The following is a 12,457-nucleotide window of genomic DNA, read 5'->3' on the forward strand; positions in this document are numbered from 1 at the left end:
ATTTTCATTCTAATCTATCTTTAGTCTTTTAACTAAGGAAACGTGTTTGTTTTTTACAGAAGCAGCTTCTCTGGGCTTTTTAGATATTTCCCAAACATACATTTTGGTTGACATATTTTGCTCAACTTTGCTTTGCTTTTCGCTGACCATATTTGTTAGCTCCTTAGGAGAAATTGCCTACAAATGACCTTAGATAAAGTTTGGACAGAGCAATTTTATCAAGGATATTATTAGGGGTATAGAATATAACAACAGAGTTTGATGATTAGATTATGGTTTCTCACAGCAGAAACCTAGCATAGATGGCATATCTGTATGTAGTTTAAGAACCCATAGTGTGTGTGAGTGAAGGGTGTGTGCGTAGTGTATAATAACCAAAAAATAAAAGATTATTGTTTCTCAGATGACAGAATGGACAGCCACATATATCAGTACTCTTCATTTCCATCCTCCTTCGAAGAAACTTGTAGGCGTAAATACTAGAACTAGTTTCAATTTACAGCTCTGTAGATTCTTGTCCCATTAGATGGCACTTATCTTGGCTCTTTGGAGAGAGGGGGAAAAAAAAGGACGACAAACAAGAATAACAAAACCTCAAACTCACACAAACTAAGTATTAACTACTAAGATTTCTATAGCAAGAAACCAGAAATGACTCTATTCTCATCATCTTTGGTTACAAATGGAAGGCTCGTTCATATTCGAAGCTTCTTTCCAGGTTGTACCTCATCATCATAGTGGGGGCCCCCACCATCACCGTCCATATCCTTTTCCATCTTCTTTCTGGCAAGTATCTTATTGATCTTGTGCAGTTCGTTATTGAGCTTCTGGTCCTTGTTCTGCTTCCGCGTCTTCCGGCCATCTTGCATCTTCACACCAAACTGGAATGCAGCCTTTGGCATTGCTTCCTTCTGCTCATTGTAAGTGGCCCATTCCTCTTCGGTCTCAAAGTCCCAACGATGAAGTCGACCCTTTGCCTGTTCAATGCACATTTTCATTATTATCACTTTTAATACAAACAGGTTATCAACATGATGATTCTTCTCAAAGGGTCATCTTGAGAATAAAAATTAGTATAATCATTATTTATATGTTTTCATATTTATAGTTTTCTGAAATTAGGAAAACATATAATATACTTGAAAATAAATGAAAAACATTGCAGCCAGTTTAATAAGAAGAAAATAAGGTAACTGTGAATGCAATTACTTACCCTCCCACCCATATCCATTTTGGACAAGTCATCTTCATCGTCACTATCCACTATTTCACGGTTATATTCTTGATACCCGGGGTAACATTCAGAATAACTCTCAGAAATGAAATTGGGGTCTTTTTCTCGGGCATCTTTCTCCCTCAGTTGTTGAAGTCTCTGATCATCTCGCTTAAATACTGATCCCAAACCTCGATCTTTCTCTTCTTGTGTCATAAAACGCGGATCTTGTGGCATATCTAAACCCGCTTGCAAATCATAAGTCTGCATATCTTGCTGAAGGTATTGATCAGGGTAAGCCAGCTGTTCAGCATACTGGTACTCCTGCCACTCTCCTTGGTAGCCACCAGCCAAGGCTTGTGTTTGCATAACATCATATTCATTCTGAGACAAGAGTCAGATCAATGAGGGCAGAAACTCAACTCAAAAGCCACACTCTAATGTTTCTCTAAAAATTAGGGTGAAGACAAGGTACTAAACATGAAATTTCCAGTTATATTCACCAACTTACCGATTCTTGCCATGCTTGAGGGAGTGCAGCAGGTGGCACAGGACCATAAGTAGGTTCAGCAAAATATGAAGGTTTGTCCTTGTTCCTAGGAGACTCTTCCATGTCCTCAGAGAGAGGACTTTGGCTCAAGTCTTTGCCAGGTACGTCATACTCCACACCCTCACCAACAAAGATGTCATCATCTTCTGCTCTAGCAACAGCTGGGCCTTGTTTCTCTCCTGAATTAGCATGACTTTTCTTCGATGGAGGTGGTGGTGGTGGGATGAACTCTCTTTCAGTTTGATTCTTTGCCCTCCCACCTTCAACCTTTGATGAATTCTCTTCATCATATCCATTACCAACAGCCAAATTCTTTCCTGTGTTCAAAATGGATGGTGCCAAGAGTACATTAACTATTAAAATTTCCAATAAATTATCAGAAATATATGACTATATAAAAGATAGGGTAGCAGCCTCCCTCTCCAACATCTCCCTGAAAGTTTCTCTGACATTAAAAATGAACAAGGAGGAAAGTAAAAAATATAAAACTGCTTACCATTGATGTATGTTAAATACAACTTATATAATCGACTCAAGTATAAGCACGATCAATTGAACAAACAAAAATGTTCGCAAATACAAAGATAAAAAAAGGACCTTAAGAACAGCATCATAATATGATGTTTGTAACATAATAATTAGAACAAAGTCAGATAAATTTCAGTAAACCATACTGCAAGAGAAGATTTTATGAAAATTGCATTACCTGATACAATAAAGCATATACTCTACACAATAACATCCAAAAATTCCAGATGAACTGCTCATTGCAGTTATTACCTTTTGCATCTTTTTCCTTCTTTTTCTTCTTCAAAACCTTCCCAGAAGAGCCAAGACGAAGATATGACATTATTTTAGCAATCCGATCTAGAACAGATCCATCAACGCTAACTGTAACCATTTCCTGTGAAAAATAAGGGCATGTACATGAGGCGACACATGCTAGGCAAGCTATAAAATGAAGAGAAAAAGTGCCACAGAGGAATCGGCAAGATAAAAAACCTCCGGTACTGGACAATCAGCCTTACTACGGTGCAAGGTCGTTGGAATATCATGAGCATATCCACTCTCCTGACATACAAAAGCTGGAATCTGTCAGAAAAGTGCTTCTATTCTAGAGAGTAACAAATAAGCTGGAAAAGGATCATATTAACCGTTCCATCGATTTGAGTTGTAAACCTAAAAGTGTCAATATAGCTACCCCATTTAACCTTTCGCCCATTATTGTTTATAATTATCAAAATATGTAATTAAAGTGAATCAGGATGCAACAGCTAGCTAAAGGTCTCAAACATTCCATATCTGATTGTCCATGCATATGATGCTACATTGGACAACCTACAGTCGTAGAGACATGAGTAGAAACAGAAAGAGGCAGAGAGAGACATGTAATATCCACAGCCAAGATGCTTAGTCTAATGAATGTCCCCACATGGTATACTGACTTAAACTAGGTTAAAGAACCTATTCACTAGGAGATAAGCAACTACCGCAAGGATACACAAGATGAAAGCTGTATATTGCCCAATATGCATGTACTTGCAATCAAACATGCTAATGGCCACACCAAGCATGATAAACAAATAATTGCACAAACAAAGCATGAATTACAATAACCATGAGTCTCATATCATAAAGAACAAAACCACGTCAATTATCAAGTACATGGAAATTCTCACCATGTTAAAAATAAATGTCATTCGACCTGGAAGGAACATTTCATTTGTCTTTATGATGGTCTGAGGCTTCACTATCCACTGATAAACTGACTGAAAGGAGGAAAAAAAAATTAAAGAATTGAAACATATTAATAGAAGCAAGCAACAATAATTCATGAATTGGAGCACAAACTTCACATTCAAACTGATAAAAATAGGAGGGGGAAAAGCTTAGTTCATATTGTCAGTAAATATTCAACAAAAGTAAAGAACCTTTGCAGTTGATGTGCGAATTGAGACTTGTTGGTCTTCCTTAGATGCTCTGTTGGCAAATCAAAAGCAGGTAGTAAAACTTAGATTCATTAAAAAATAAAACCAAATAATAATTAATAATGTTTTAATTGACAGATTTACAATAAAATGATCACTATCACTGACACTTCTGGACTAAAGTTACCTAGGTTTCCCCTCAACATCATCCACAGAATCTGGCTTCTTGTCAATCTCACTTCTAACTTTGTTCAGCAATGCATAATCCAAACCTTTGACCAAATGTGTGTGCTCCACATCACCTGCCCAAAAGCAATAAATGCAACATGTTCTGTTTTTAGCATAAGTAAGTCAATATTCAATAAAAGTTACATTAAATATTGTTCACATATATATTGACTTTACGGTCATGTCTGCAATAGTGGAGGCAAAAACTCTATTCTAGGGCGATATAATAAAAAACAAAAATAACACAACAGAAAAAGAAAGGTCATGGATGCACATGGCACTGGAATCCTACATTTCAACTTCCAAAGAACCTTGTAACAATCCAGATATCAAAAGCTTTAGAGAAAACAATCAAAAACATACTATCATACTAATTTCTTTGTGAAAAATATGGCAAAACTCAATCATATTTAAGAGTATGAATGCGAACCTCCAAGGTACTTGCTCTTTTCAATGGATAATTTGTGTGCATCAGCTGACCTTCAAAACATTACCAGATTGTTAGTAGACTAAGCAATGGCAGGTAGCATATTTTTTTTTCTTTTCATCTTATTTTGGCCGAGTTAACTAAAAGATGAATGATGTGATATTAGATAACAAATATAACATAAACAGTAGAAAACTCACCTTAAATCTACAGTACCAGGAGGAGCAACAGCGTGAAATGCCAGCTCTGTAGGCTCATAATCAGGATTTTGATCTTCTCTACGCTCTTTAGCACGATCTCTATATTTTGGTGTTTCTGGTTCTTCTTGTTTCTCTTCCCTGTGCAACTTCCAGTATCAGAGTAAGTATGCACATCATATACACGACGCAAACTTTTAAGCAACCCTCCATTTTTTGTTCACTCTACTCAATAAAGATAAGTCAAACTACAAATATAAAGGTATTCATCGAGTGAAAATTCTCCCCTTTTATCTTTGGCAATCATTGCAATAAACAAATGTAAATAAGTTCCTGAATAAGCTTCATTGATGTCGGAAATCCATTCATACAAGGGCTAATCATCCTAAATATCAAAACGGTGGAAAGGCATAGTTACCTTCTTCAAGCTTATATTCTAATACCTGAAGATTAACCAATCAATGAAGACAAATGTAGAATTGGCAAAAATGTTGCCCAGAAACACGGAAGAGCTAGTAAAAACAATGGTACACCAAAAAAAAGACCTTTTTTACGATAAACATGAATTGGATATGACTTACTTGCGACGTATAGGTTTCTCTTTGTAATTCTTCTTCGAAGCAGTCATAGTCATTGGTGTAGTGTGATTTTGTCCGGGGTTGAAATCAAGCTGAAATTCCCGATTCGTTCGAAAACTCCGTGGTTAGGGTTTTGCGCTTGAAGCTGAACCAAAAAGAATCGTGAAGTTTTTTGGAGCAAACTTAAATTACGATTATGTCCTTCCTATAGACAGACTAACAGATTCAGTAGTAATTTAGTAATGAAAAGATTTAGACCCTGATAAAAATGTTATCGACAAAAAAAAAACTGAGAGGATTAATTTTGATAAAAATGAAAAATTATCAATTGAGTTATCTAACGTTAAGATTAAACGTTGATGTATCAGTTAACAATTATTTATAATTACAAAAGTTACTCATATTTTTTATTTTTATAATTTTAAAAATACTCAAATTTTAATTTTTTTAAATTTTTAATTTTTTTTAGTTAAATTTTAAAGTGGTATTTAAAGTTGCAATTGCATATCAAGAATAGTATAATGCACTTGGTTCATTGTTTCACTACATTAACATTGTTTAATACTAATTCCGTTATCATTATTTATTAAAAAAAAACTTCCTTTTGGAGTAACATTTGCTTCGGTTAATTTCTTAATTGAATGAGAGGATAAAACCTTAACATGTCCGGTTATTAAGAATGTTACTTTAATATTCTGAAACAGCTTTATAGCTTTCTCTCCTATAAAATGAAGAAATGGGAACTTAACCATTTCACACAAATCTTGGCATTGAACAAAGATAAGAAACAAATCAAATGGCTACTCTTGTTGCTCCCAAAGATTCTTCTCCAATTGAAGATGCTGAAACTATCAAGAGGGCATGCAAAGGTTTCATCATTTTGCAATTCTATTCTTTCAAAATATCAATTGTTGCAAAATACATATAAAATCTAATAATTATTACAATGCTTATTTTATTTTGTATAATATACATAGGATTAGGGACTGATGAGAGAGCCCTAATATCCATATTAGCACATCGAAATGAAGCACAAAGAAAACTTCTTAGGCAGGCTTATTTAGATCTTTATCACCAAGATCTTATCCAACAACTTAAGTGTGAAGTTTCAGGAAAATTTGAGGTAATACAATCTTACACTTTGTACTAGGAATCATCCTTAAATTTTCTTGCCAGAATTAAAGGTAATGTCTATACTTCTATATCTATATTCTATATAATGATAGTAAAGGATCTAAAATATCTTTTATTATTTTTAATCTATAGGTTTTTTTTTTTTTTTACTATTTTCAAGATTTAAACCCAAAATTTCTTTGTAAATTATTACTTTCCATCTCAACTAATTCCACTTTTATTACTTATACGCACATTTAATAAATAAAAGAGAGGATCCATAAAAAAACATACTTATTGATACACTAATATTTATAAAGGTATTAAGTGTCCTATATATAAATTCTAAAATAAATTAGTATAATCTTAATGTTAACTCATTCTTCAATGATTACTAATCCAATTTTTTTTTATGATAATTTGGTTATATTATAAAAATAAACTATATCAAATAATAAATAAGGGTGTGTTTGGTTTAGTATTAAAAACACAAGAAGCATATTCAATCTTTTTAAACATCAGGATTTTTTGTTTGGCAAACTTTTTTTTCTCTAAATGCAAACATTAATTTATGTTATTGTATTTTTAATAAAAGTTTTAGTATTTATTGTTCATATAAATTTTTTAATCATTTTTATTGATATATATTTTTTTATAGAACTTTATACAATTTTTACTATGCATTCTTAAATTAATATATATTTTATTTACTATTATTATTTTTTATAATATAAGTTATTGATTTCAGTAGAAAAATTAATTAAATAAAAAAAGAGTATTAAAGAAGAGTACTAAAAAAATTATGACTTAAAAAGTACTAAACTTCAACATATAAATTTAGGTTGTTTTCAAAAAAAAAAAAATAGTGAAACAATGTTAAAATAATATGATTTTAAATGATATAAATTCATGTCTATTTTTAGTAATTTTTATTTAACCGTAATTTTGAATAATGTAATCCAAACAATATTTATTTTACTATAATCTACTTTGATACAAAATTACTAAACATAAATTACGTTTAACACCGGTTATACAAACTCCCATTTGCAATTTTTAATCCAAACACACACTAAAAGAATTTACCATATGGTAATTTGAGCTGAGTTCAAAGTTTGTAAGCAGAGAAGTTTATGCTATTGGACAATGGAACCAGCTGAAAGAGATGCTGCATATGCTAAAGAAGCATTGGAGAAAGCAACACCAAATTATTATAAAATAATTATTGAAATTGGTTGCACTAGAACTTCAGAAGAGCTTTTGGCTATAAAGCGTTCATACCAGTTTCTATACAAACACTCTCTTGAAGAAGATGTGGCCTCTCACACATTTAGTGACATTAGGAGAGTATGTGAACTACTATTCTTTATCTTGAATATGAATATGAATATTTAAAGCCATTCACCTTTTTGTGTTCTTTTTTTACACTAACAATTATGATTTTTTCATGCAGTTGTTGGTTGCAATAGTAAGCACTTACAGGTATGAGGGACATGTGATTGATGAGAGTGTGGCTATTTCAGAAGCAAATATTATTCATCAAATAATTGAAAAGAAGGATTTTAGCAATGATGAAATCATTAGAATCTTAAGCACAAGAAGTAAGAAGCAGCTGTGTGTCACTTTCAATTCCTTTAGGAACATTTATGGCTCAACAATCACCAAGGTAATGTTAGCTTTAGTTGTTACTCTGTTCTTCAAATATAGCACAAGGAAAATAATTTAGGTTATGTGGGGTTTGACACAAAAACAATGGGGACAACGACACAAAATTACATTATTTTTTAAAATGGATCTTATATTGGTGTATTGTACAAATGTGAACTAGAAAGGTGAAATATTAATATTATAGATTAGGGCATTTCGGTGAGGTGAAAAAAACTTTTTGATGGGAATAAAAAATGAAGAAAATTTTGATAAACTCTTTTTCACAAAAGTGTTACTCTGTGTGTTATAATGTTTAAATTCATTAAAATCTCCTTGCAATTCACAGGGATTTTCACTCCTACTGAAAAGGCTTTTCACCCCTCTCCCACAAAAACTTTCATCCTCATTGAATTGCATGTTTTCATATATGTGTAAATCACACTGTGAGAACTATTTTATGGTATATACTATATACACTATGGCTCTTCCATATCTAAATTTTTCAGTCCACACAATTAATCAATGATATCTAGTTTAGTTATAATAGACAAAGCTTCAAATGAGAGTAGAATGAGGATATAATGGAAATGCAATTTCATTAATCAACATCATTAACAAATCGAAATACTATGCTGAGGTTCAGTATAAATTATTATATATGAGTGATTGGATAACCTTATTATTTGAATTTGTATTATGAAGTTAAGACAATGGTGTGTCATTTGGTAATTGTAGGGATTTGTAGCCAGTCCAAGTGATGAATACTTAGATGCACTGAGAACAACTATTCGTTGCATTAAGTACCCCCAAAGATACTTTGCCAAGGTAATTACTAAACTCATTAATTAATTACTTTTGGCTCAATAACCTTTATTTAACTTAAGATGTGATACAATGACTTTTATTTAGGTGTTACGCAATGCCAAGAATGAGTTGGGAGTTGATGATGATGGTGTTAGCCGAGTTATAATCACCCGTGCAGAGGAGGATCTAAAAGAAATAAAGGATCTCTATTTTAAGAGGAACAATGTCACCCTTGAAGATTTTGTAACTAACAACATATCAGCAGATGGAGATTACAAGAATTTTCTTCTTGCTTTGTTAGGCCGTACCTGAATTCACCACAGATTTAATATTGAGAAAAAATTTCTGATATGTTTCAGAAAATAATAACAATAAGTTATAAACTAATAAACTCTCTTAAACTTAGACCATGGTTGGTTTATGTTTCCTTTTACTGTTATAGTGAAAATTATTCATTATCGTTCTAAGTCCTTATTATGTTCATATAACTTTTGTATTTGAGAACTAAAAATCACATTATCATCACCTTTCAATGAAAATGAAGCTATGGAGGCAAGTGATGAATGATTCTACAACCAAAAAGAAAAAAAAGAATTGGGAATCAATCCAATACAACAGTGGCACCCAAATCTTTGAGCTTCTGGAGAATGGGATCAGCTTCGTCCTTAGTGAAACCCTTCTTCAAGACGCAAGGAACCTTCTCGACCAAATCCTTCGCTTCCTTAAGCCCCAAATCGGTGAAAGCCCTAACTTCCTTTATGATCTTTATCTTCGATGTGGCGTCGTATTTCTCCAGCTTTATATCGAACACCGTCTTCTCCTCCGCCGCGGCTCCCGCACTAGCATCCGCCCCCGCACTACCAGCACCTGATGCTGGGCCAACTGGGCCGAGATCCGCGGCTGGGCCAGCGAATCGGTCGAGGCCCAATTTGAGCCTCCGGAGAAGTCGTGGCGCTCAAGCCTGTCGAGGAGGAGGAGATTGTCGGCAATCCGCTCCAGCTTCTCGGAGCGTGTCTCCGTGGAGACGTGGCGGCACGTGGAGATGACGGAGGAGGAGGGTTTGGGGGTGAGAGTGAAGAGCCTTCTGAGGGACCTCAAGCTGTGTGACATCTTTACAAGGTTCTGAAAATCGGACCGTCATCAAACCGTTTTAGATGAGGGTACTCCAAGAAATCCTATTAGATGCAACAGCATTCAACATTATCACATATTCTCACACACACATACAAAGCCTTAACTCAAAGAACAACCACAGCAAGTGACTTGGAAAGAAAATGTAAACACCGAAACAATCACAAGCATACAGAACATGTGAATATTATTATAGCAAACATAATAATAAAATAGCTCTTCTAATGCGTCTCCGAAAATATCCCAAATCAAGAAAACTACATAATCTGATCCACTTGATTCAGAAAGCTACATATATTAGAAAAATTAAGAATCAACTAAAAGAAAAAGGAAAGGAAGGCCTGGTTGATTCGATTCAATTGCCTGAGATGAAGAATCAAACAGGGCTGAGAAGCTGAGAGTTTAAATGTTAAACCTCACTATTCAAATAACATGACTCCATTATTGTTATTACTACACCCTTCTAATGTCACAAACTCAATATATATTATAGTCCGTTGACACTTGTGTATTCACAACTTGGCCTCATCATTCTGATTCATACCTTAAGAAGAAGAAAAAGTCCCAATCAGCTTTCGTTACAATTTTATCCAGAGAGTTGGGGTTTTGGTTAGGAGTTCATGCCAATGATAATGACGAGAGGGATGAATCCGTGAATCAGTAACATAGGCAGTGCAAATTTTAACAAAGTTCATCACAATGATTAACAACAACAAAAAGCACTACAGGAACACTTAGTAATATAGGCAGTGCAAATTTTAACAAAGCTCATCACAATGATTAACAACAACAAAAAGCACAGAAAGAACAGTGAATCAGTAACATAGGCAGTGCAAATTTAAAATTTAAAAGTTATCAATTTAAAATTTATCATCAAATACAATCAGTGAGCAAAGCCAATCAATCAAGCACTGACTGAGCAATCTGTTCTGATTCTGTCACTGGGAAGCTACAAATTCAAGTTACAGCAACAAATTTAACAAATCCTAGTAAAGTTCCGATTTACAGCAAAAAGGAAAATTTATTGATTACCAATTCAGCAACATGCAGAAATACAGGGAGAAGGGAAATCTAGAAAAGAGAGAACACTAAACGAAAACATTACCCAATAATCACAAAACACTAAACCTTCACCCAGCAAAACCAGCAACTACAAACAAAGCCATCAATAAATTTGAACAAAAAAAATTAAGAGCCATCAGCAACTAACAGAGCCATCGAGCCATCAGTAACAGCGCAAAGAATTGAAAGCAACAGACTAATGAACCATCGAGCCATCAGTAAATTTGAAAAAAAAATTTACAGCCATCAGGAACCAGCAAATACAAGACAGATCCATCAGCAGTTGACATTACAATTTACAAAACATTACAAAAAAAATGGAACAAAAATTGAACAATTTAAGAACTTCAAACGAAGAAGAAGACCGAACGTTCAGAAATTAAAAGGAAGAAGTGGAGGCGAAGAATTGAAAGCAGGGCCACTAACCTGGGTTCCGTGCCGAGAAGACAGCGAAGATGAAAACGACGTGCCGAGCCACCTGGGGAAGAGGAAGATGAAAACGATGTACCAGCGAAGATGAAAACGACACGGGGAAGAGAAAGCAGCGGCGGCGCTGAGGACCTGGGTTAGGCGGCGACGATGGAGGGCTAGCCGGCTAGGGCTTCTTTGATTCAGAGTTCTCCAGTGCATGAATGAATGAATGATCGGGGGAAGGGGGGGGGGTTTGGGTTTGGATCACGTGTGGATCACTGGATTCGTTTTATTCGAACCGGCCGGTTCCAGTCCGGTCCAACCGGCCAATTCTTGGTCGGTTCGATAGTTTTTCAGCGATTTTTTTTCGAGCGGTTATAGATAGAAGATCGCACCGCTTGTATTTTCGGTTCTAGTTGTACCGGTTCGACCGACCGGTAGGGTCCGATTTTCATAACCATGCATCTTTACCGAGGTTTTTGGGGTTTGAAGGCTGAACGGAAACAAACAAGGTGGCATTGAGTGAGGGAAGGTGTGGGAATTAGGGTGAACCTGGGCTATTTTGGGCTTTTCAGACCAGCCCAACATGCCCAACCTTTTTTTTCTTAGGATTTTTAGATCCAAAACACATTTTATTTCATCTTCTTCTTTTCTCTCTCTTAATCATCACAATATTACCTGTCCTGTCCAAAAAAAATAAAATCATCACAATATTACATATAGAATTAGAATAAGAGTGGATGTGCTATGGCAGCTGTCTTGAGAGATCATACTGGAAGGGTCTTAGCAGGACCAGAAAGGCTCTTATCTTGGCAAAAAAACTCTCAGTTAGAAAATGTGATAGTTTGAATCTTACACAAGCAGTGAAATCCAGAGGAGCTATCTTGGAAGACATTTGGACGCTGTTTGATGTGGAATAACATGGGTGCCAAGAAAGGGTAAAAAAGGAAATGCAGAGTTTAAATCATCCCTCATCAAGACTTTTGAGCAGCAGAGTAAACGGTACCCGAACCACTTTTGAAACATGTACTCAAAGGGGTCCTGGAACCATGGTTCAACCAAGGTGGTTTCAGGTCTCACGCGCAGGTGGCGAGGGAAACGTAGTTGGGGCTTGGAGCTTCTGTCTTTGAGTCTGGGTTAGGTTTTTGGCCCGGGTCCAAAGATATGA

General features: G+C 34.9%; 2 protein-coding genes and 1 pseudogene across 2 annotated transcripts; 1 reads left to right on the forward strand and 2 right to left on the reverse strand.

Moving 5' to 3' along the window:
- Positions 1 to 412: 412 nt before the first annotated feature.
- LOC112790221 (suppressor of mec-8 and unc-52 protein homolog 2) lies at positions 413 to 5,472 on the reverse strand. Its single transcript, XM_025832522.3, has 11 exons — positions 5,125 to 5,472; positions 4,547 to 4,684; positions 4,350 to 4,399; positions 3,879 to 3,993; positions 3,695 to 3,743; positions 3,443 to 3,532; positions 2,766 to 2,834; positions 2,544 to 2,667; positions 1,725 to 2,080; positions 1,214 to 1,597; positions 413 to 977 (listed from the first exon to the last, which is right to left on the reverse strand). The coding sequence occupies exons 1-11, from the start codon at positions 5,175 to 5,177 to the stop codon at positions 696 to 698; spliced, it is 1,710 nt and encodes a 569-aa protein (XP_025688307.1). The 5' UTR covers positions 5,178 to 5,472; the 3' UTR covers positions 413 to 695.
- Positions 5,473 to 5,917: 445 nt separating this feature from the next.
- LOC112790223 (annexin D8) lies at positions 5,918 to 9,538 on the forward strand. The gene is made up of 6 exons (XM_025832523.2): positions 5,918 to 5,990; positions 6,099 to 6,244; positions 7,360 to 7,581; positions 7,688 to 7,900; positions 8,617 to 8,706; positions 8,791 to 9,538. The coding sequence occupies exons 1-6, from the start codon at positions 5,918 to 5,920 to the stop codon at positions 8,995 to 8,997; spliced, it is 951 nt and encodes a 316-aa protein (XP_025688308.2). The 3' UTR covers positions 8,998 to 9,538.
- Positions 9,099 to 11,552, reverse strand: LOC112790222 (uncharacterized; annotated as a pseudogene).
- Positions 11,553 to 12,457: the final 905 nt, after the last annotated feature.

Source organism: Arachis hypogaea, chromosome 3 (assembly GCF_003086295.3).
Source record: "Arachis hypogaea cultivar Tifrunner chromosome 3, arahy.Tifrunner.gnm2.J5K5, whole genome shotgun sequence".
NCBI lineage: Eukaryota > Viridiplantae > Streptophyta > Magnoliopsida > Fabales > Fabaceae > Arachis > Arachis hypogaea.

Coding starts and splice junctions, on each gene's coding strand:
- LOC112790221 (XM_025832522.3), bottom strand. CDS start 5,177: ATGACTATGACTGCTTCGAAGAAGAATTACAAAGAGAAACCTATACGT. Junction 4,400..4,546: donor CCTGGTACTGTAGATTTAAG/GTGAGTTTTCTA, acceptor AATGTTTTGAAG/GTCAGCTGATGCACACAAAT. Junction 978..1,213: donor AAATGGATATGGGTGGGAGG/GTAAGTAATTGC, acceptor TGCATTGAACAG/GCAAAGGGTCGACTTCATCG.
- LOC112790223 (XM_025832523.2), top strand. CDS start 5,918: ATGGCTACTCTTGTTGCTCCCAAAGATTCTTCTCCAATTGAAGATGCT. Junction 6,245..7,359: donor AAGTTTCAGGAAAATTTGAG/GTAATACAATCT, acceptor GTTTGTAAGCAG/AGAAGTTTATGCTATTGGAC. Junction 8,707..8,790: donor CCCAAAGATACTTTGCCAAG/GTAATTACTAAA, acceptor ACTTTTATTTAG/GTGTTACGCAATGCCAAGAA.